Source organism: Pelobates fuscus, chromosome 2 (assembly GCF_036172605.1).
Source record: "Pelobates fuscus isolate aPelFus1 chromosome 2, aPelFus1.pri, whole genome shotgun sequence".
NCBI lineage: Eukaryota > Metazoa > Chordata > Amphibia > Anura > Pelobatidae > Pelobates > Pelobates fuscus.
Window position 1 is genome coordinate 33581685 of NC_086318.1, and position 21966 is coordinate 33603650.

General features: G+C 40.4%; 1 protein-coding gene across 2 annotated transcripts in view; it reads left to right on the plus strand.

The window, feature by feature from the left end:
* Positions 1-21966, plus strand: part of SUPT3H (SPT3 homolog, SAGA and STAGA complex component) — a 437882-nt gene that overhangs the window by 348865 nt on the left and 67051 nt on the right. For both annotated transcript variants that reach the window (XM_063440842.1, XM_063440843.1), the window contains 4 exons: positions 2617-2729; positions 3640-3747; positions 4232-4396; positions 15111-15221. In XM_063440842.1, the coding sequence (XP_063296912.1) occupies positions 2617-2729; positions 3640-3747; positions 4232-4396; positions 15111-15221 (497 nt within the window). The remainder of the gene's footprint in view (positions 1-2616; positions 2730-3639; positions 3748-4231; positions 4397-15110; positions 15222-21966) is intronic.

Consider the following 21966-nt stretch of genomic DNA (forward strand, 5'->3'; position numbering starts at 1 on the left):
GTTAAAAGAAGTATACATTTTTGGTTTATTAATACATTGACAGAATGGATTTTTGGTGGTAAGTAAACATATATTTGATTGTCCTCCTGGATCTCCAGCTGTTGATAATTATTAGACTAAAGGGAGTTTTTGACAACTGAAAAGACCACTTAGGTGGAAACACACTGTAGACAAGGTAGTAAGTTGTTTGTTTTTATCATTTCAGCGGGTGTCTCCTCCCCCTGTTTTATCTTATTTGCATGATCCTACAGTTTCCCAAAATATAATCCTACCATGGACCCCTTGTTCACTGTGCTTAATGGGTGTCTGTCTTGGGAAATGTGTGCTTTGATTTACAAATTCACAAATGATGATCAGAGTCATCAGTGTTTTAACATTCGTGGCTGTTTTTTTGTTGTTGTCATGGTTGAATAGTGCCATCGGTTTTAATTCCTTGTCATCCGAAGTGGTTGCGTGTATAACCCGTGAAGTCTCTAGTGAGGTTAAGACATTTAAAATGAAATAAATCAACCAAGATTGTGACATCCACAATGCATTCATGGAAAATAAATTGCCAGGCGGCCTTTGCGTTTCAGTTCTCTTTTTAAGCACGCATTTCTAATTTATGAATGTGTTTCTTATGGAAAATTTAATTTTCTCTCTATTTCCTATAGTCATTTGTCAGAGGCAGCATTTCAGAGCCGCCTTCCTTTTCTTTCCATAGACCCATACCCACAGATAAATTGCTGGTGTACAAATATAAGGTGAATATATTCGGTTTGTCTAACATTTTCACATACGGAAAAAATGAGCAACAAAATCTTTCCCCAACTACTAATGGAGACAATAAGTGAGACCGTTTTGTAGCTCGCAAATCCACTCATTTAATCAGTCTTTAATTATTTTGCTAAGAAACAGGTCAACTCCTATAAACTTATGAAAATTGATAAAATAAGTCATCTCAATGAAGTGGTCTGGATGCAGTACATAAAGCCACCCTGAATGGTTAAACATACGTTATACTGACTGCCACTAGAGGTGCTTCCTCTACACTGACGGAGTAAAACTCACATTAATGTTGCCTTTTCATAGGAAAGCGTTGGATTCCATGCTTTCCTAAGAGAAACATGGAATGTGCGGTACTAGCTGGACATTTGAATCAGGTCCCCAACATTCCTCTTTGAGAAGCATTTGATCGGACCATCGCCGGAGGTAGCTATACATCCTCGATGTATGGCTAACCTCATGGGCATGTGAAAATCAGATGTATTTTACATCTCCTCATTTCTGACCTTTAGTGCCATATTGAAGAGACATTATAGTCACCAGAACCACTACAGCCTAATGTAGGCATGTACAGCCTGTCCCTGGAGGCCTTTTAATGTTAACACTACCTTTTCATAGAAAAGGCAGTGTTTACATTACTGCCTAGTAACACCTCTAGTGACAGTCACTCAGACTGCCCCTAGAGGCGCTTCCTGGGTCAGTGCTGCACAGTGTGCAGTACCTGCGTTCAGCGTCGCCACACTGCATGATTCAATGCATCTCTACGATGAGATGCTGATTGACGCATCGTTTTGCCACGCGTGTACAATAGCCTCCCAATGCTTTCCTAAGGTGATCTCCGTCATGAAGGTGGGGCCAGCTGCAGAAAGACCATCACAGGGTGGGAGAAAAGATGAGTAAAATACCTTTTATCTCCAATCTGAGGGGTGCTGGACGCCTAGATAGGTACTCTAGTACTGTAGTATAATGGTTGCCTTTATGTCTTTCATGTCATTGTTTACAGTTTTATAGCATTGTGAGCATTTTAAATGTTGAAATGTTTGGATTAATCAGTAAATCATGATAATTCCATTACATTCAATTGTACTGTACTATTCCTATTCATTGTATTGAGCCCAAGCACGGGCTATCCTGCCAATTAAATGTCCTATGACAATAGGCTTTGTTTTACCTGCGGTTACTGATTTAATGATGCAGGAACTACGTGACCGAAGCTCAGCACTTGTTTTAGCACCCAATTAAAATGAATAGGGCAATTCACACCTACGTGACTATAAAATGTTCCTTTAGCATACATATATATTGATTCATGCTGCAGATACCAGCAGATTTACAGCAAAGGCTTAAACTTGTTTTAATCTGGCTTTCTGTTGGCACTTGCTAATGCGAGATTTGAAAATGATGTGAATCCACACTGATCCCCTGATACTGCACTCATACCTTTTAATGTCCCATCAAAAAAACACAGTCAGCAATCAAAGATGAGAAGTTTTACAAAACGATGTAAGTTTTTTGTTTTTTTTATTAATATTGTGGTATTTTCTATTTATTTTAGTCTGTATGCCACATGTAGCTCTGTAAATAAAGATTTACATCAACGATTGCATGCCATATCGTATTAGTCTAATAGTAACTGCGTAGGTAAATATTAAATTAAGCAATAAACACAGGGGTTTCAAAGCACCTCAGTTGGCTTAGAAATTAAATCACAATGAAGAAGAATGTTCAGATAAATGAACCATGATAACTTAGCCTTAAAGTTGAATCGTAAAACATAGGTACGTTGACATGTTTCTCTGCAGCAACGAATTCACAAAGTAAATCTGAATGTTTTGGGCCTTTTACCACCAGGTAAAAAAGCTTCCAAGTTTCGAGACTGGCTGGACTGCAGCAGCATGGAGATTAAACCCAATGCCGTAGCTATGGAGATTTTAGCCTACTTGGCCTACGAGACTGTGGCTCAGGTAAGTACTATTTTGTCTTAATACAGGTTGAAAAAAGGATGCAAGCCTACTAGAGATAACTTCTACCACATACATAATTCATCTACAGTAACCTTCTCCCTGAATTGACAGTACACATGCGATCATATTCATTCAAAAAAGTCCAGGTTGCTGACTAGTAAAAATTTGTCCTATTGACAAGTCTTTTAAATTCAAAAAAACAAAAAGTCAGCAGTGATTTATCTGCTTCTAATCAGAAGTGGTTCTTTAAGTGAACATTCTATACGAGAATCACATGGTTTTTATCCTAATAGCTACTAAGTTAGAACAAAATTGTATTTCAGCATATCAGACACGTTGATCTTGATTTACATTTTTTTGTATACGCTTTTCAATTGATTGCATATTTTTTGGTAAACTTTTAAAATCATTTTTGCTAAATCTTAAAAATATTTAAAAACTATATCCCATATAATTTTTTTTTTTAATTTTAAAAATGTATCCACAAATATAAATGTATCTGAAAAGCTTATTGAACAATACTAAATTTAGGCCATTGTCGGTGGTACTGAGTTTGTCCTCTAGCCAAGACATTCACATCTGAGCCCAACTTTTGTGGGGACATGGGAACTAGTTTTAGGAGCTCAGTGCCTTTTGTAACATGCATTTTACAGTTCACAATGTGTGAAGGACACTTGGCAATCTTGGATCAGTATATATATTCAACATTTCATCAACATTTTGAACCAAAGACCAGTCCAAAGCCCATGTCAATCCTCCATAATTTGTATTGTATGTACTGATATGCATGCACTTAGTATTTTTTTTTTTTTTTTTGGTGTGTAATCCTAAACATAATTTTTTTTTTTTATATTCCATTTTACCTAGTCAGGTAATGATGTCTTGTGAATATTTTTGTTTCTGTTTATAGTTAGTTGATCTGGCACTTTTGGTAAAGCAAGATATGGCTCCAAAGACATGTGACCCCTTCACACACGCAATATCCGCAACCCTTACCCAAAATCGAAACCCTCCCGAGGTAAAAACACCTAACATGGTTATATTATGTTATTATGAAAATTACAAGGTTGGCTAAATGTTGGGTGAAAAAATATACTACTAAAGTGTAAGGAAACATAAATATGGAAGCTAAGATATGGGGCGAAAAAAAGGACAGAGTTAAAGGCTTTTATACAGGACACAGGTAGAAGGACAGACTGTCGGATTCAGAAAATGTGACAGACATGTTAAGTTGTGAAAAGAATGAAGCAACAAAGCAACTGAGGGCAACATGTACGGATGAAAGTTAGGAAAGAAAATAACAGGGTCTGTAGAAGACAAATGGAGATACTATATGTACAAAATCAAGGTACACGTGGTTGGAGACTTCTGTAGAAGAGAAGGTTAGAGTAATGACTGGGGTGCTGGATCATTGAACATGCTAGTTGAATTTTAAACCAGGAGAGTTAATGGAAAATTGTTATATAGAAATGTTCTTAATTCCACGTTCATTCTCTTGAAAGTCACTGGTTCAAGCACCATCCTTAAAGAGTAATCCTGACACACCAGAAAATACACCACCAGCTACTCCAACTCCTCCATCATCTGGGGCACCTCACCTGGGCAAGAGTCAGGCTCTTGGAAACGGGCAGGATTCAGCTAAGACCAAACAAAGGAAAAGGAAGAAGGTAAAAAAAAAGTTCAAGTAAGGGCTACTAAAAGCAGATATATACCATATAATTCTGTATTCTAAACTGTATAAACCTAAACTTTACCTTTACTAAAAATAATTATATGAGCTTTGACGAGGCAGTTGTAAAATTTAGGACAGAATAACAGAGGTGGAAAAATAGCTGATTTGAAGAATTTTCCAGTTGGGTTTCCCAGGTTAACATACAGTCAGGTTTGCATTCATTAACTGAAAAGAAATAAGTATAACGTAAATGAATTGTGCACCTCATATTTGGGTTAAATAAATACATTTTTCTAGGTCCGAAGTGTTTAATTTTTCTAATGTGTGGTCTAAATTGGGTATGCCGAATTGTTCTTGTAATGTCTTAGAAATTGTAGAGAACTGGGGAACCATATCATCATCCAAATCATACTTTGTTTTTAATTGTTCAAACGACATAAGGGAATTATTTTAAAAAAGCCATTAATAGTATAAATTCATTTTGAATGCTAATTGTGGTAAGTAATTATGAAATCGAAAGCAGCAGAGCTCTGGATCAATGTGAGTTGGGCTTTATAGTTTCAAACAATCTGTCCAATGCTTTTGATGAAAAGTTTTGTTGATGGAAACATTTCAGATATTTTAGATCTTTTTGAAATAGGGAGCCAAATCAAATCTTTAATAGAATGTGGATATAATTAGTCAGTGTTCATCTCTAACCATTCTGGTTTATTGGAATACAGATTTTCTTTTTAAGTCTGGCACCCCAAGGTTTCCACAATCCGTCAATGCTTGTAAAACTGTCATTTGAAATCTACATAATTTGTTTTTCCAAATGAATTTAGGCAAATCAGAATACACTTTCTTGAAAAAGGATGAAGGGACCGTCAAGGGAATGGTTCTAAAGCACTATAAGACCTTAGGGAGGATAGTCATTCCTATTGATGCTATCCTGCTCAACCAAGACAGTTCAAGCCCGTTTTGTTTTGATTCGATGGATCAAATTAATAAATCTTCTTCTTTCAGAAAATCTTCTTCCATAGAAATAGCAATGTTTATATTGCAGGGTTAAACTGCATCTCTCAGACAGCCACTAGAAGCGCGTCCTGCATTTACACACAGGGCCGGAATGGGAATAAAAACCAGCCCTGGAAATAACAGCATACAATTTAATACACTGTCCCCCTCCCCCCAATCTAATACACTGTCCCCCTCCCTCCAATCTAATACACTGTCCCCATCTCCCCAATTTAATACAGTCTCCCCCAATTTAATACACTGCCTCCCTCCCCAATTTAATACACTGCCTCCCTCACCCCAATCTAATACACTGTCCCCTCCCCCCAATCTAATACACTGCCCCCCCATCTAATACACTGTCCCCCTCCCCCCAATCTAATACACTGTCCCCCTCCCCCCAATTTAATACTGTCCCCCTCCCCCCAATTTAATACACTGTCCCCCTCCCCCCAATTTAATACACTGTCCCCCTCCCCCAGTTTAATACACTGCCCCCCTCCCCCCAGTTTAATACACTGCCCCTTCACCTAATCTCATACTGTGCCCCTCCCCCCCAATTTAATACGCTGTCCCCCTCCCCCCCAATTTAATACGCTGTCCCCCTCCCCCCAATTTAATACACTGCCTCCCTCACCCCAATCTAATACACTGTCCCTCTCCCCCCAATCTAATACACTGTCCCCCTCCCCCAATCTAATACACTGTCCCCCTCCCCCAATCTAATACACTGTCCCCCTCCCCCCAATCTAATACACTGTCCCCCTCCCCAATCTAATACACTGTCCCCCTCCCCCAATCTAAAACACTGTCCCCCTCCCCAATCTAATACACTGTCCCCCTCCCCCCAATTTAATACACTGTCCCCTCCACCCAATCTCATACTGTGCCCCTCCCCCCCCAATTTAATACTGTCCACCTCCCCCCAATTTAATACACTGCCTCCCTCCCCCCAATCTAATACACTGTCCCCCTCCCCCCAATCTAATACACTGTCCCCCTCCCCCCAATTTAATACACTGTCCACCTCCCCCCAATCTAATACACTGTCCCCCTCCCCCCAATCTAATACACTGTCCCCATCTCCCCAATTTAATACAGCCCCCCCAATTTAATACACTGCCTCCCTCCCCAATTTAATACACTGCCTCCCTCACCCCAATCTAATACACTGTCCCCTCCCCCCAATCTAATACACTGCCCCCCCAATCTAATACACTGTCCCCCTCCCCCCAATCTAATACACTGTCCCCCTCCCCCCAATTTAATACTGTCCCCCTCCCCCCAATTTAATACACTGTCCCCCTCCCCCCAATTTAATACACTGTCCCCCTCCCCCAGTTTAATACACTGCCCCCCTCCCCCCAGTTTAATACACTGCCCCTTCACCTAATCTCATACTGTGCCCCTCACCCCCAATTTAATACTTTCCACCTCCCCCCAATTTAATACGCTGTCCCCCTCCCCCCAATTTAATACACTGCCTCCCTCACCCCAATCTAATACACTGTCCCTCTCCCCCCAATCTAATACACTGTCCCCCTCCCCCAATCTAATACACTGTCCCCCTCCCCCCAATCTAATACACTGCCCCCCCATCTAATACACTGTCCCCCTCCCCCAATCTAATACACTGTCCCCCTCCCCCCAATTTAATACTGTCCCCCTCCCCCCAATTTAATACACTGTCCCCCTCCCCCCAATTTAATACACTGCCCCCCTCCCCCAGTTTAATACACTGCCCCCCTCCCCCCAGTTTAATACACTGCCCCTTCACCTAATCTCATACTGTGCCCCTCACCCCCAATTTAATACTTTCCACCTCCCCCCAATGTAATACGCTGTCCCCCTCCCCCCAATTTAATACACTGCCTCCCTCACCCCAATCTAATACACTGTCCCCCTCCCCCAATCTAATACACTGTCCCCCTCCCCCCAATCTAATACACTGTCCCCCTCCCCAATCTAATACACTGTCCCCCTCCCCCAATCTAAAACACTGTCCCCCTCCCCAATCTAATACACTGTCCCCCTCCCCCCAATTTAATACACTGTCCCCTCCACCCAATCTCATACTGTGCCCCTCCCCCCCAATTTAATACTTTCCACCTCCCCCCCAATTTAATACACTGCCTCCCTCCCCCCAATCTAATACACTGTCCCCCTCCCCCAATCTAATACACTGTCCCCCTCCCCCCAATCTAATACACTGTCCCCCTCCCCCCAATCTAATACACTGTCCCCCTCCCCCCAATTTAATACACTGTCCCCCTCCCCCCAATTTAATACACTGTCCCCCTCCCCCCAATTTAATACACTGTCCCCCTCCCCCCAATCTAATACACTGTCCCCATCTCCCCAATTTAATACAGTCCCCCCCAATTTAATACACTGCCTCCCTCCCCAATTTAATACACTGCCTCCCTCACCCCAATCTAATACACTGTCCCCCTCCCCCCAATCGAATACACTGCCCCCCCAATCGAATACACTGTCCCCCTTCCCCCAATCTAATACACTGTCCCCCTCCCCCCAATTTAATACTGTCCCCCTCCCCCCAATTTAATACACTGTCCCCCTCCCCCAATTTAATACACTGTCCCCCTCCCCCAGTTTAATACACTGCCCCCCTCCCCCCAGTTTAATACACTGCCCCCTCCACCTAATCTCATACTGTGCCCCTCACCCCCAATTTAATACTTTTCACCTCCCCCCCAATTTAATACGCTGTCCCCCTCCCCCCAATTTAATACACTGCCTCCCTCACCCCAATCTAATACACTGTCCCTCTCCCCCCAATCTAATACACTGTCCCCCTCCCCCCAATCTAATACACTGTCCCCCTCCCCCAATCTAATACACTGTCCCCCTCCCCAATCTAATACACTGTCCCCCTCCCCCCAATCTAAAACACTGTCCCCTCCCCAATCTAATACACTGTCCCCCTCCCCCCAATTTAATACACTGTCCCCTCCACCCAATCTCATACTGTGCCCCTCACCCCCAATTTAATACTTTCCACCTCCCCCCAATTTAATACTTTCCACCTCCCCCCAATTTAATACACTGCCTCCCTCACCCCAATCTAATACACTGTCCCCCTCCCCCCAATCTAATACACTGTCCCCCTCCCCCCAATCTAATACACTGTCCCCCTCCCCCCAATTTAATACACTGTCCCCATCCCCCCAATTTAATACACTGTCCCCCTCCCCCAATTTAATACACTGTCCCCCTCCCCCCAGTTTAATACACTGCCCCCTCCCCCAGTTTAATACACTGCCCCCTCCTCCCAATCTCATACTGTGCCCCTCACCCCCAATTTAATACTTTCCACCTCCCCCCCAATTTAATACACTGTCCCCCTCCCCCCAATTTAATACACTGCCTCCCTCACCCTAATCTAATACACTGTCCCCCTCCCCCCAATTTAATACACTGCCTCCCTCCCCCAATCTAATACACTGCCCCCTCCCCCAATCTAATACACTGTCCCCCTCCCCAATCTAATACACTGTCCCCCTCTCCCCAATCTAATACACTGCCCCCCTCCCCCCAGTTTAATACACTGCCTCCCTCACCCCAATCTCATACTGTGCCCCTCACCCCCAATTTAATACTTTCCACCTCCCCCCAATTTAATACACTGTCCCCCTCCCCCCAATTTAATACACTGCCCTCTCCACCCCAATTTAAAACACTGCCCCCTCCACCCCAATTTAAAACACTGTCCCCCTTCCCCCAATTTAATGCACTGCCCCCTCCCCCCAATGTAATGCACTGTTCCCCTCCCCCCAATGTAATACACTGTCCCCCTCCCCCAGTTTAATACACTGTCCCCCTTCCCCCAATTTAAAACACTGTTCCTCTCCCCCCCAGTTTAATACACTGTTCCCCTCCCCCAATTTAATACACTGTCCCCCTTCCCCCAATTTAATACACTGTCCACCTTCCCCCAATTTAAAACACTGTTCCCCTCCCCCCAATTGAATACACTGTTCCCCTCCCCCCAGTTTAATACACTGTCCACCTTCCCCCAATTTAATACACTGCCTCCCTCACCCCAATCTAATACACTGTCCCCCTCCCCCAATTTAATACACTGCCTCCCTCCCCCCAATCTAATACACTGTCCCCCTCCCCCCAATCTAATACACTGTCCACCTCCCCAATCTAATACACTGTCCCCCTCCCCCCAATCTAATACACTGCCCCCCTCCCCCCAGTTTAATACACTGCTCCCTCCCCACAATTTAATACACTCCCCCCTCCCCACAATGTAATACACTGCCCCCTCCCCACAATTTAATACACTGCCCCCTCCCCACAATTGAATACACTGCCCCCTCCCCACAATTTAATACACTGCCCCCTCCCCACAATTTAAACTAAAGTGCTGCCGCCGGGTATGACATCATACGCTGTTCATATCCGGTGGCCGGCGTAGACAAATTCTTTATGCTCTTGCGGCCGTGGCTGGTCGCAAAAGCATGCGATTGGCCGCGGCCCGCAGGAGCGCAGGCTGATCGCAGGACACAGCGCTCTCCTGGGCAGGCGGCCTACCGGGGAAATCTCCCGGTAGACTAGTCCGGCCCTGTTTACACAGACCTTTTCTTCCTGAAACAACGCTTTGCATGAGAATACCCAGCCTCTTCAAGTCCCCATAGGAAAGCATAGATTCAACGCTTTCCTATGGAGAGGGCCTAGTGTGCGCATGATGCTCTCTGCACATGCACATTAGCTTCTCTTCATTGGAGACGTCGGAGAAGGGAAGAGGTAAATGTTTAAAGGATCTTTAAACCCTTTCCACTCCCAGGGGGGAGTATCTCAATAAAGCCTTTGTATGGAACAAATGGCTCGGAATTCTCTGGGGTGGGTGAATGTTGTTACTGTATGTAAGCTGGAATGCTGTTCCAACTTGTGATTATTTTTTTTCTTATCTACAGAAGTTTAAGCTAAGTTTTGATGGTGCCAAACTGTATTTAATGATGGATACTCCGAGTATGATAAGATTTTTTTTATCACACTTTATCCGCTGACTAAACTGCTGTGAACTGGATATTGAGTTGCACAATGTAAGATACAGTAGCTAAGTTGTAACTATACCTGTATTATAAGTGATGCAGCTGAGTTTGAGCATTTTTCCATATCGGCACTTTTTCCCTAAACCTTGCAGTTTGGTTCTCATTACATGCACTACAATTCAATGCTTAGTAAATAAACCCCAATGTTTTATATTCTACCTGTATGTGCCGAGTCTGCATTGAAGTGCAACAGAACTACTTCCTTTGTATACATATTCACCAAATGGTTTGTATTAAAATATTTTCATCTCTTTATATAGATTTACAGTTGTCATTGCTGTTTCTTTGAGGACAGGTTTTGGTTACACTGCATGGGAGATGTTAAACCTCCGCACAAACTAAATTGGGATAAAATAAAGATGCTCTAGTAGTGTCCCACCTTGGCACCTAACTAGATAGCATTTGGTTTTCTTTACACTTGAAATATGTTGCAGATTATAATAAAAACACACTCCTTTTGGTTCCCCCTCTGTTCTACACATTTTCCAGGATTATCTGGTAGTATTTTATCAATTTTTCTCTTCTCATTTTTGAAAAGTGTATTACATTTAGACTTAAAGGGTTACGCTAACAATATTGAACATTTATATTTAATGTACAATGCCCTACTGGACAATCCTAGCTCCCTTTAAAATTGGGGAAAACAACTTTAAAAATTACATTGTGCTGTTCTCCATGCCCCTTCTGACATCACCAAGGGCCTCACACAGTCCAATCAAATACTTCTTATAAAGAATTGATTGGACTGTATTATCAGCTCAGAGTGCATGCATGCATGCGTTTAGCCTGCGAGTAGAGGGAGTTTTTTTTTTTTTGTTTGTTTGTTTTTTTAAATAAAAAAAATGTGATTTAAGCTATGGAGGGAGAGGGTGGGGGCAGCAAGTTTGCCCTTGCAAACAAACAGACACAAGGTTGGCTCTGATTAGGTCTTGGAAGAAGGTGTGATGGTATGTTTCAAATTGTAATGGTGTTTTCCCTTTCACCTCTGTCTTCACAACAGCTAAGTTCACCAAAACATTTTTTTAGGTGTTATCGTTCTGTATGTATTGCTTAGTTGCTGTTACATCACCCTCCACTGTTGCTCGGGCCTCCGCCAATGGTATCTCCTCTGCATGCGTAGCGTGTGTGCGGACTCAGGCTGCGGCGACACCATCACACTAGTTCGGGTTGTGGAAGTCAGCATCTGATCGGTGTCCTGGCTTTCCATGGTAGTAGTAGAAAGTGTGTTAGAGGGATTCCCAGTAGGTAAGTAAATACTGATGTCTGCTCTGCCCTAGCAGCCGTCACCTGTCAGCCACGGGCTGTGATTGTTCCATCACTGTCTGTGCTTATCCGGGTGTCCAGCTTCTAATATTTTGTTCTGGCTCCCGAGTGCTAGTATTGTGTTAAACCATTTAAAATCGTGCCAATCTACCCAGTTACTATTCACACACTAAGTTAAAGTCCCAGATGTTTGTAGAGTGTTGCCTCCATCTGTTACACAGTATTCTTCAGCTCCCTTGTAAATAAATAAATAACGCTAGTAACATCATCAGTATTAAGTTACTAAAAAACGAATTGGCGAGCATGCTTGCTTTTGAGTGCTAGCATATTTTAGACCTAACTGGTAGCGTATATATTCAGATATTGAGCTAAATATGAATTGGATTTTTATTTGCATGATATTACCTTTTATCCAAGAAGGTAAATGGAAAGTCAAATCAATTATCCCACAGCTACCCGCCTTTCGAATACTCTTTCATCCATTTTCAATTTACAGAAAGCGTGTTTCATTCTTTTTTTTTTTTTTCCATAAATGCTAAAACAGACTGAGTAATTCAATGACAAAAAAAAATGTAAATCAAGGAAAAATTGTATTTTAATCGAGGAAAAATATGTTAGCAAATTAGTCTGTTAAACTCTACAGAAGCCCATGGAACAGCCATCAAAGCAAAACTATCCTTGGTATAGGTGGTCTAACCGAAACCAGCCGTATGAAAAAAAAATAAATATATATATATATAAAAGTAGGCACTTAAAAAAAAAAATTATAATTAAAAAAAAAAAGTGGTTTATGCAAATTGCAGAGAAAACATGAAGGGTGTGTTGTTTTAAAAGCTCTTTGGAGTCTGCATTTATGTAGCTTGTAGGAGATTAATTGTAACTCGATTTGTCTCACTGTGCAAGAGTTACTGTTTGCTAATTATTTCTGTTGGCAAAGCTCGACATTTGAAATCATTCTATGGGGACATCATTTTTCCAGTTAAAGAAGGACAAGAAATTAAACTGTATTTACTGCATAATTTTCAGCGGTTTTGAGATTTACCATTCAGACCACCGCCAATGAATTGGAATGTTTACCTCAATACAAGGTAAATAGTTAGCATTGCCAATACATATATATGTATATATAGCTTTCTATACATATATAGATAGAAAGAAAGGCTAGAACTGTTGGTCAATTAGTAGTTTAATAATTAATGTTATTTTAGTTTTTCCACCACACTACGTGAAGTTGTAATGGGGTCGCAGCAGTAGACCCTACCTTTGTACATGCTGCCAGCCCTGAGCATAGTCAGAGTCTTACTTATCCGTTAGTTTGAAGGGGGCAAATTAGCAATAAACTTTTATGTTATTTTTTATGGGACAAGATGATCATGTGTCAAGGACTTACCCTCTCCTAGGTGTTCACATGGGCCCTTGTGAACCCTACTTTCTGAAGGGAGTTTTGGTGAGGGGGTTGAGTTATGTATCAAAAAAAGAGAAAGCAGTATTTTTTAATACCTTAGGCTAAACTATATATATGCTCGGAGTATGTTGTCACCTTTGAAGAATATTAAATAGTGGTTGCCTTCTCTTTGAAAACGGAATTTATTGGCTCGAATTTTGACTCTGTTAGGACGTCAGGTTTACTTGATATATCTAATGCATATTGCGTAACATCATTGAGACATTTCTATGGCAAGTATGTGTCCAGCAGGGAGACAGGTGTGAGAGCCCACGTGCAGCTGTCTGATCAGGAGAATTCAAAATATGGAATGGAAAATGACTAATGTGTAACATGTCTTCTCCAAGGGTAGAAATCTTAAAATTGAGTTTATTAATTCTTTAAATGACTCATTGTGCGCTTTGAACATGGTTCCTGAAGTCTACCTGCAGAGATCTCCTCTATTTGAACTAAAATAAAAGTGCGGTACGATGTATACCCTAATGGATGCTTTGTGCAACCAATCCATGAGATAGTATCCTTATTTTAAATAATGTTGCACTCACTCCCTGTAAACACAGAACTGATTGTCTGTTGTACACAGCTATGGAATATGTTCTATAAATAGTAATGATAAAAAAGAAAAGTTTTAGCAGAGTAGCTGAAATTAACTTTTTTTTTAAAGCACACATTTACGTGTAAGGAGGCTCTTTACAGAAGTTTTGATAAAGAGGAAGTTCAGCACCATTCAATAACAGTTCTTTCTGGTCCCGAGGGGCAAGTGATATTACTAGCCAGCATTTTAAATACTTTCCCAGGGCTGCTCCAGTGGCATTGAGATGTAATCCAAATATAGCAGACAGTAGGAATAGGAAAATACATAAAGGACTGGGCTCTTCCATTGAGAAGGACAATTCTGTTGAAGTGACCCTGTAATATACAGATTTGGCATTCTCATGTTTTGACCATTACAGTGTAGATCGACAGATTGGCCTGATCAAAAGAGGTTGATAAGGATTTTCATATCTTGTGTGCAAAAAGATCTGTTTGTGAAATAATTCAGGCTTAGTAATTGGCTGCTTGTTGTGTTATGTTCTTTGTGATGAGGATTTGCAACAAAGATGAATAAACAATGATGTTGCTAGTAACCTGCAGAGCAACCATTGGGCAGTTCAGTTGTACCTTTGCCGTCCATACTAGTGTTCCAACATTATTGTAGTAAGGAACGTAAAGTCTTTTTTTTATTTTTTTATTTCCTTGTTCATATTACCTGAATATAAATATCATGCACTCTGACTTCCGAATGGAATGGATGTATAAGCAGACACGACATGCATTTTTATTTTTAACTACACTAAGTAATTGGGGAGAACAACAAGGTATAGTAAATTTTAGATAAGCAATTAGTTATGTTCCAATTCACATCAATCCGCCACAATGGTAAGTGAATAAACTAAGTCTTCGTGAGTTTGTTGATATATTAAAAGTAATTCTAGTTTCCTTATATGTTGTTTTGCTAATTGTGATATCTAGGGAGCTTCACTTCGCAATCAGCAGTTAACAGAAAGAGGACTTTTACATAGAAAAGTATGTCTTCAATTTGTAGTTCTACCCATTGTGTGGTATAATTGAATTGTATTTATTCATTTATTTTGGTCATCTGTTACCTTAGTGCTCGTATTACCGTTTTCCTCCAAGCTTGTGGAAAAGAGAGATTTAATGCACACAAATAGCGCTCTGTAAGCCAGTTAAGAAGAGCTCATGTTAAAGCCTCTTTCCACTTGATAGAGTATGTGACAGCAACTTTTGTACGTCTCCAGATAAAACATAGAAGGAAACGAAAAAGCATCACATCTAAGGCGGTTTCCAGTTTCAAGTTTTTACAAGCACCAAAGGCCTGTTGTGTGTTTTTGATTAAGTCATATTTTTTTCTCATGTCACAGAGCGCGGCAACCGGTGGGGCCGAATCGAACGCCGATGCCATCCAGCCTAACCACATCAGAGAAGCTGTACGACGGTACGGCCACAGGATTGGCCCACTCTCCCCGTTCACGGTGCGTAATAACAGAGTTTATAAAAATCTATATTTGGACTCTTAAAGAGATTTCATTTTTCAAGTGGTCGAATGAAGAAGCCTTGAAATTGTTGAGCGCAATTTGTGGTTACTGTAATTTTCTTTGTAAGAGTGAAATATTTCTCCTGGGAAATAAAACTAGTTAATTGCTGTCTCCTTTTGGAAACGTAACTGCATTTTTATAGAATATATTTATTTCACATACATATTATATAGACTTATGGCAGAGAATCAGAGTTTTCAGACAGTGAAGCAGGTTTATTTCTAGTGCACTAGATCAGTCAGTCACAAACTAGCTCTCAGAGGAACTGTAACGGGCGAGCGCATAAGGGAAACAATTAATTTTATAGAGTGTCGTTGTTAGTCAAGTTGCATTCCTATTATTCCTTTTAGTCCAGATCAATTTTTTTTAAAGCCTTTTCATCTGCTAAGTTATGTTAAAATGTTTCTCCAGCCTCCGTGACCACTTCTGATTTTAGAAGTGTTCATGGAGCAAGCAATCTGTATGTGCAGTGATATAGCGTGAAACGTTGCAATTCCACCACACATGGTTTAGGTCTTCCTCGTCAACCTCCACTTCTTACCTTCCCTGTCCACCCCCACTCCCTTCCTTCTCCAGCTCAGAGTATGCATGTGCTTTGAGCCAGGAGATCGGTCCAATAACGTGCTTCTCTATGAGAAGCATTTGAATGGCCCACGGAGAGAGAAGATATAATGCGGAAGGGTTGTGGAAGAACCTCGATTGGCACTGGATTCCAGTATATTATTCTTTCGCATGGGTTTTTAAGTAATAAAAAAGTGATAGGACCAGCTATCAATGCCTAATAGGCATTATAACATACAGTTAGTATAAAAAGGGAGTTGCCCTTTAAATTAATGTCAGTGACCTTACCTTTGAAATGCACTTTGCATTCATTCTTTAGTGAGAGTAAAGTTGTTGAATTCAAAAATCGACATGCCGTGACTTTATCGAGGTTGGAGAATGTGTCCAGCTCAGCTGTTTTTTGTCTAAATTTTGCAGTTTGTTTTTGAATTCACTATTTAGTGAATAAACCTCACAATAGATTATACAGGATTCTCATCTTAAACCTCTCTGAAACATACTCGGCACCATTATCTTTTTTCTGTCACTGTCTCATTCCTCTTCTATTTAGAACTATAACGTTTATTTAAAAAAAAATCCTTAACCCTTTAAGTGCAGGCTGATTTCCATTGCTAAAATGTCTGTATGATATGATAATAGCTCACCAGCTGATTGAACAAGCTAATGATATAATTACTCTCTGGCTATTTCATGTACTTGGAAACTGCTCTCAAGCGAATGTTTAGAAGAAGGGCAGTGGAAGTTCTCCCTGCAGTGCTTATTACGAGCAGTCAACTTGACTCAGCTAATTAGAGCTCTTAGAAAAAAGGCTTGCAGGCATGTGTCATGATCCTTCAATTCTGTGTCATGTCTGAGGGTTCCCACATCTATACTTCATCAGCATCTTCTACAGAGGTTATTCCTAGTTGATCCATGCTATATGGTTATTTAGTTTCTGGAAATTGCTATGCATTTATACCTATGCGTATTAGTCTGGAATAATTTAAAGGAATGCTATAGCATTAGGAATACGCAAACACAACATAGTCCAGATCAACAACGTAGTTATAAATAATAATAATAATAATAGTCCTGTGTTCTCCTCACCATTACGATTCAACCCTCCCCAATCTAATCTAGGGTAGGGTATTACTTAAATTTTTTCCAGCACCCAGATATTGTCCCTGCAGCCACCTCCTTCGATGTCCTGCTATCTCTTCGTCTTCTTATTCAGTCCAAGGTTCCTCATAGAGGAGCATTGGGGAGGAAAAGCTCATTTGCGCTCAGCACCACACTCCTCCAATCAAATGCTCTCTATGAAAATCATTTGAGGAGGTTGCCTGTGAGAGCTGACTTGGTTCTCAAATGGGAAACGTCTCTAGTGTTTGGGGGCAAAAGGAGCGAGCCAGATGTCAGTCCCCTGCAGGGAGCACTGTTTTAATGCTCATTGCGGGGTCCTAGTGCCTATTCAAAGCACAAATGTGTCTAATGATATGCTTGCGCTTTGATTGCTGGTTGACAGTATCTTGGTTCCCAGGGATGAAGTTCCACCCCAGTAAGCCTGTCAAGGTAAAAACAGAAGTCTATTTTATTATATATTAAAATAAAAACTTTAGTGTATGTGTATGGATGTAATTATAAATGTGTATATGAGTCCGTGTGCGTGTGAGTCTGTGTATTTCCATGTCTGTATCTATGTATATCAGTGTGTGTGTGTGTGTGTGAATTTGTATGTATATGTGAATGTCAGTATGTAAATTCCCTAACAAAAGAGGGCTAGTGGGGTGCAGACGGAGAACCCCCAAACTATATTTTACCTTTTTTTGGAGGGGGGACAAAACACATTTTTGCCTAGGTACGTTGTAACCTACCTCTGGTAGGTGTATCTGGAGCACATACACTGACTGCTTCCTTAAAATGAACTTGCAGACCACGTACAGCTAAGAATATTGATTATCCAGTCTTTCTTTTTCTACATCCTATACTGAGATGGATTTAGTTTTTCGCAATTTCTCATAGTTGATTAAAACTTGAGCTGTGTTTTATTAGAGGATTCTTCACTAAAAATGAAAGCTCTGTATTAAAGTAAGAACTTCTTTGAACCTTGGATTCGATGGGTTGCACATTCTGGCAATCCGTATAAAAGAAAAACATTTCTTAAGACTTCCAAAATAATTGATTCAAATCTCATAATTGTTTCATCAATTACCTTTAAATTTAAAAAAAAAAAAAAAACATATTTTCCTGATTTATTTAGTCTTTTTCGTTTGGAAAGTGGAACTCCTTCCCTTGAGTAATTGTTCAATAAAACAGATGATCTAGAGGAAACATCGTTGACCTTCATGTCTGAATCCTTAATTCAGTGCAGTTTTGCTTGAAATTTAATGCTTCAAACCAAGGACACTGAATGTGTTTCATGTGGTCCATGGCATAAGGCGATCATTTTAGAATTAGAGATTGGATTTTTAGGGTTTTCGGAATACTGCAACCGCTAAAAGTGTGAAACTCGGTTCAGGCCATGTTTTCTTGTTTAACGCTCACTGAAAAAACACAAGAACCAAGTTATAAGAGTTTATTTCAATACTAATAAATGAGGGAGACAACAAGTGGTAACCAATAGAATGAACCTACTGGTTTCTATGACCCCCACGTTTAGGACTTTAGTCAATTTTTTAGAACAGAATACTTTAATAAGTCCCACCGTGTATTTAGAAATGAGTCTATGTAAATGAAATACTTTTGCTTTTCCACTACATTTTCAGTAGGTCATGAAGGCAAATAAAATGTCTCTGACTAACCCCATCACTGACCATACTTCCAGCCACACCCCCTGAAAATGAAAGTGACCACTTTGACAATTAGAACGGAAGGGTAATATATAACTCATCTAATCAAAATGTGAAACAAGTCTTGTAGGCATTTACTAGGGTCTAAATTATAGTGAATCGCAATCCATACTTTAAAACAGTATGTGAAATAGCAGAACAGGAAATATTTTCATCCCATAATGACATGTGATATGTGTACTTGACAACAATACCTGTAGGGAGACTTTGTTTAAGCATATCAACAATATGTTTCAAGCAACACTATAGTCAGCTTAGTGAAGTCATTTGGTGTATAGATCATGCCCCTGCAGTCTCACTGATCAATTCTCTGCCATTTAGGAGTTAAATCCCTTTGTTTATGAACCCTAGTCACACCTCCCTGCATGTGACTTGCACAGCCTTCCTAAACACTTCCTGTAAAGAGAGACTTGATGTTTAAACTTCCTGTGTTGCACATTCCTTTTAATGCAGACTGTCTTATCTCCTACTCTGTTGATAGCCTTTCTAGACCCTGCAGGAGCCTCCTGTTCCCAAAGTCATCTCTGTAATATAAAGTAATCAGTTGCTACCTAGCCAGTCTACAGAGCAAAGGTGTAAAGTGAGAATTTGGCTGTGAGCACAGAGCAGATAGACAAACCGTGAACATCAAAAAAGCTAAAAACATGAGGTGGTTTACTGTATGATATGAATCTAGTGGATACTCAGTCTCACGTGTTGTAGAATGGCTGTATTGGCCCTGGCTAGATGGCTTACATGATCCATGAATGAGGTAGTTATTTTTTATCTTTGAACATTCCAAGTGGTGGAATCTAATTTAGACATACTGTAAAGTTCCAGAAATGGTTGCCAAAAGGCTGGTGACTTCATGTTCACCTGGTGTGTTGCCGAAAAGCAAATGAGTGTGGCAGCTTTGCTTAGAGGAAAAGCCAATTCCCATTAAGAACATATGATAGGCTCAGCCACATCTTTCACAGACAGGCTGGGACTCTTGTTCTGATGGAGCGGATAACCAAACGTAACAGAATAAAAAAAGAAAAAAAAAAAGAATGGGCTTCGGGGGTTGAACTTGATGGACTTTAGTCTTTTTTCAACCTGGACAATGATGTTTTATATATATACCGTATATACTCGAGTATAAGTCGACCTGAATATAAGTCGAGGCCCCTAATTTTACCCCCCAAAAATGGTAAAAACATATTGACTCGAGTATAAGACTAGGGTGTGAAATGCAGCAGCTACATGTAAATTTCTAAATGAAATTAGATCCCCCAAAAAATTATATTAATTAAATATTTATTTACAGTGTGTGTATATAATGAATGCAGAGTGTGTGTGTGTTTGTGTAGTGTGTGTATATAATGAATACAGTGTGTGTGTGTGTGTGTGTGTGTGTATATATAATGAATGCAGTGTGTGTGTGTATATAATGAATACAGTGTGTGTATGAATGCAGTGAGTGTGTGTATATAATGCAGTGTGTGTGTATGTGATGCAGAGTTTGTAACCTTGGTGGGGGGTGGGCATTTTTTTTATTTTATTATTATTATTATTTTAATATTAAATGTTATTTTTATTATTAGTACATTTTTATTTTATTTTAATATTATTTACATTTTTATTTTATTTTTTTGTCCCCCCTCCCTGCTTGATACATGGCCAGGGAGGGGGGATATAGCATTCCCTGGTGGTCCCGTGGTGTGTACTGTGCAGTAGGGGGGTTGGCAGCGAGCTCTTGCTTACCTTTCCTGCAGCTCCTGTCAGCTCCCTTCTCCTCCGTTCCGGTCAGCTCCACTGTAAGTCTTGCGGTCTGAGTGCCGCACGGAGCGTTGCCACGGACACCCGTGGCAATGCTCTGACGCCGCGGCTCTCGCGAAATTTACAGTGGAGCTAACCAGAATCGAGGAGAAGGGAGCTGCAGGAAAGGTAAGTAAGAGCTCGCTGCCAGCCCCCAACAGGACCGCCGGGCTTGTAATGAGCCCAGCGGTCCTGGTCTGTATTATGGCAATGTAAGTTGCCACAATACAGACATTGACTCGAGTATAAGATGAGTGGGGGTTTTTCAGCACAAAAAATGTGCCGAAAAACTCGGCTTATACTCAAGTATATACGGGTACATACACAATATATAACACGGACCGGTTGTTCAACTGTGAATCAAGAGCTGACTATCTAATCCTTAACTGATAACAGATCAGTTTATTCGCTAAACTCAGAATTGTAACAAATTGAAACACTAATTGCACACTTTGAGCAAAAATAGCCGAGCTGTTACGATTGGCAAATTGCAGAATGTTTCCAAATCATCTTTTTTGGTTGAATTTCAGTAATTTTGCAATTCACTACAATTTGAACCCGAATACAGTCCCTAGATTAAAAGCGTAGCATAAACATACTATTACTGAATATTATTTAATAGTCCTGTTGCAGTCCTGTATGTATCCGTACCAATTGTCAGCAATAGCTACATATTGCTAGAACGTATAGTGTGTGGCTGTTACTGTACGGTAAATGGAACTTCACTGTATAAAGTCTGTGGTTTAGAAACCATCTGCTGTTGCTCAAAAATGGGTAATCTGCTATCTTGGGAACCAATTTTTCTTCCATCCATCAGAATGTAAGATACAACTTCTGGATCTACTCAGGGTTTCCTATAGAAACACATGTTTTCACTTAAAACGTGCTACTTGAAAAGCTTGTCGTCTTTGCCGTGCACTGATACAGAGGCTGGTTAAAGCTATACCCTTACTGTTTTTGCAGTGTGGCATAAAAGATATATGATTCTAAATGTGCCATTAAACACCATGGAGAGACAGTCCAAACAACTGCCAAACTTACATTTCTGTAGTTCTCGCCCACAATATCTGCTTTATTGGGGGTTCACTGCCAATATTCCTATTAATCATGGAAGAAAAAAAAATATCTCTCGCCCAATCACTTCTGCGCCATTTGGATGAATTAGAGGAATACATCTAAATTTGATTGTGAAGCTGGAGGCACTCATAACATCAAAAGTTTTATGGATCTGGATACATTGTTTAAGAGTTGTGGTTGTTAAATGGGTTCTCTTTGACACTATAGAATAATGTGGTTCAATTCACACAAAAAATAGTAATAATAATTAAAAGCTCAATTAATCTGACACACCTGTCTTTAAGCCTGTTATACTTTTTTTAACCCTTTCATAACACGTGCCTGAACCTACATTATATTTTCCTAATACTTTAACATAAAGGGGTTATACATAAACTGTAACATTTGAGATCAAAGCAGTTAAATTTAGCTATGTGTTTTGTTTTGTTTTTTTGAATTTGTTT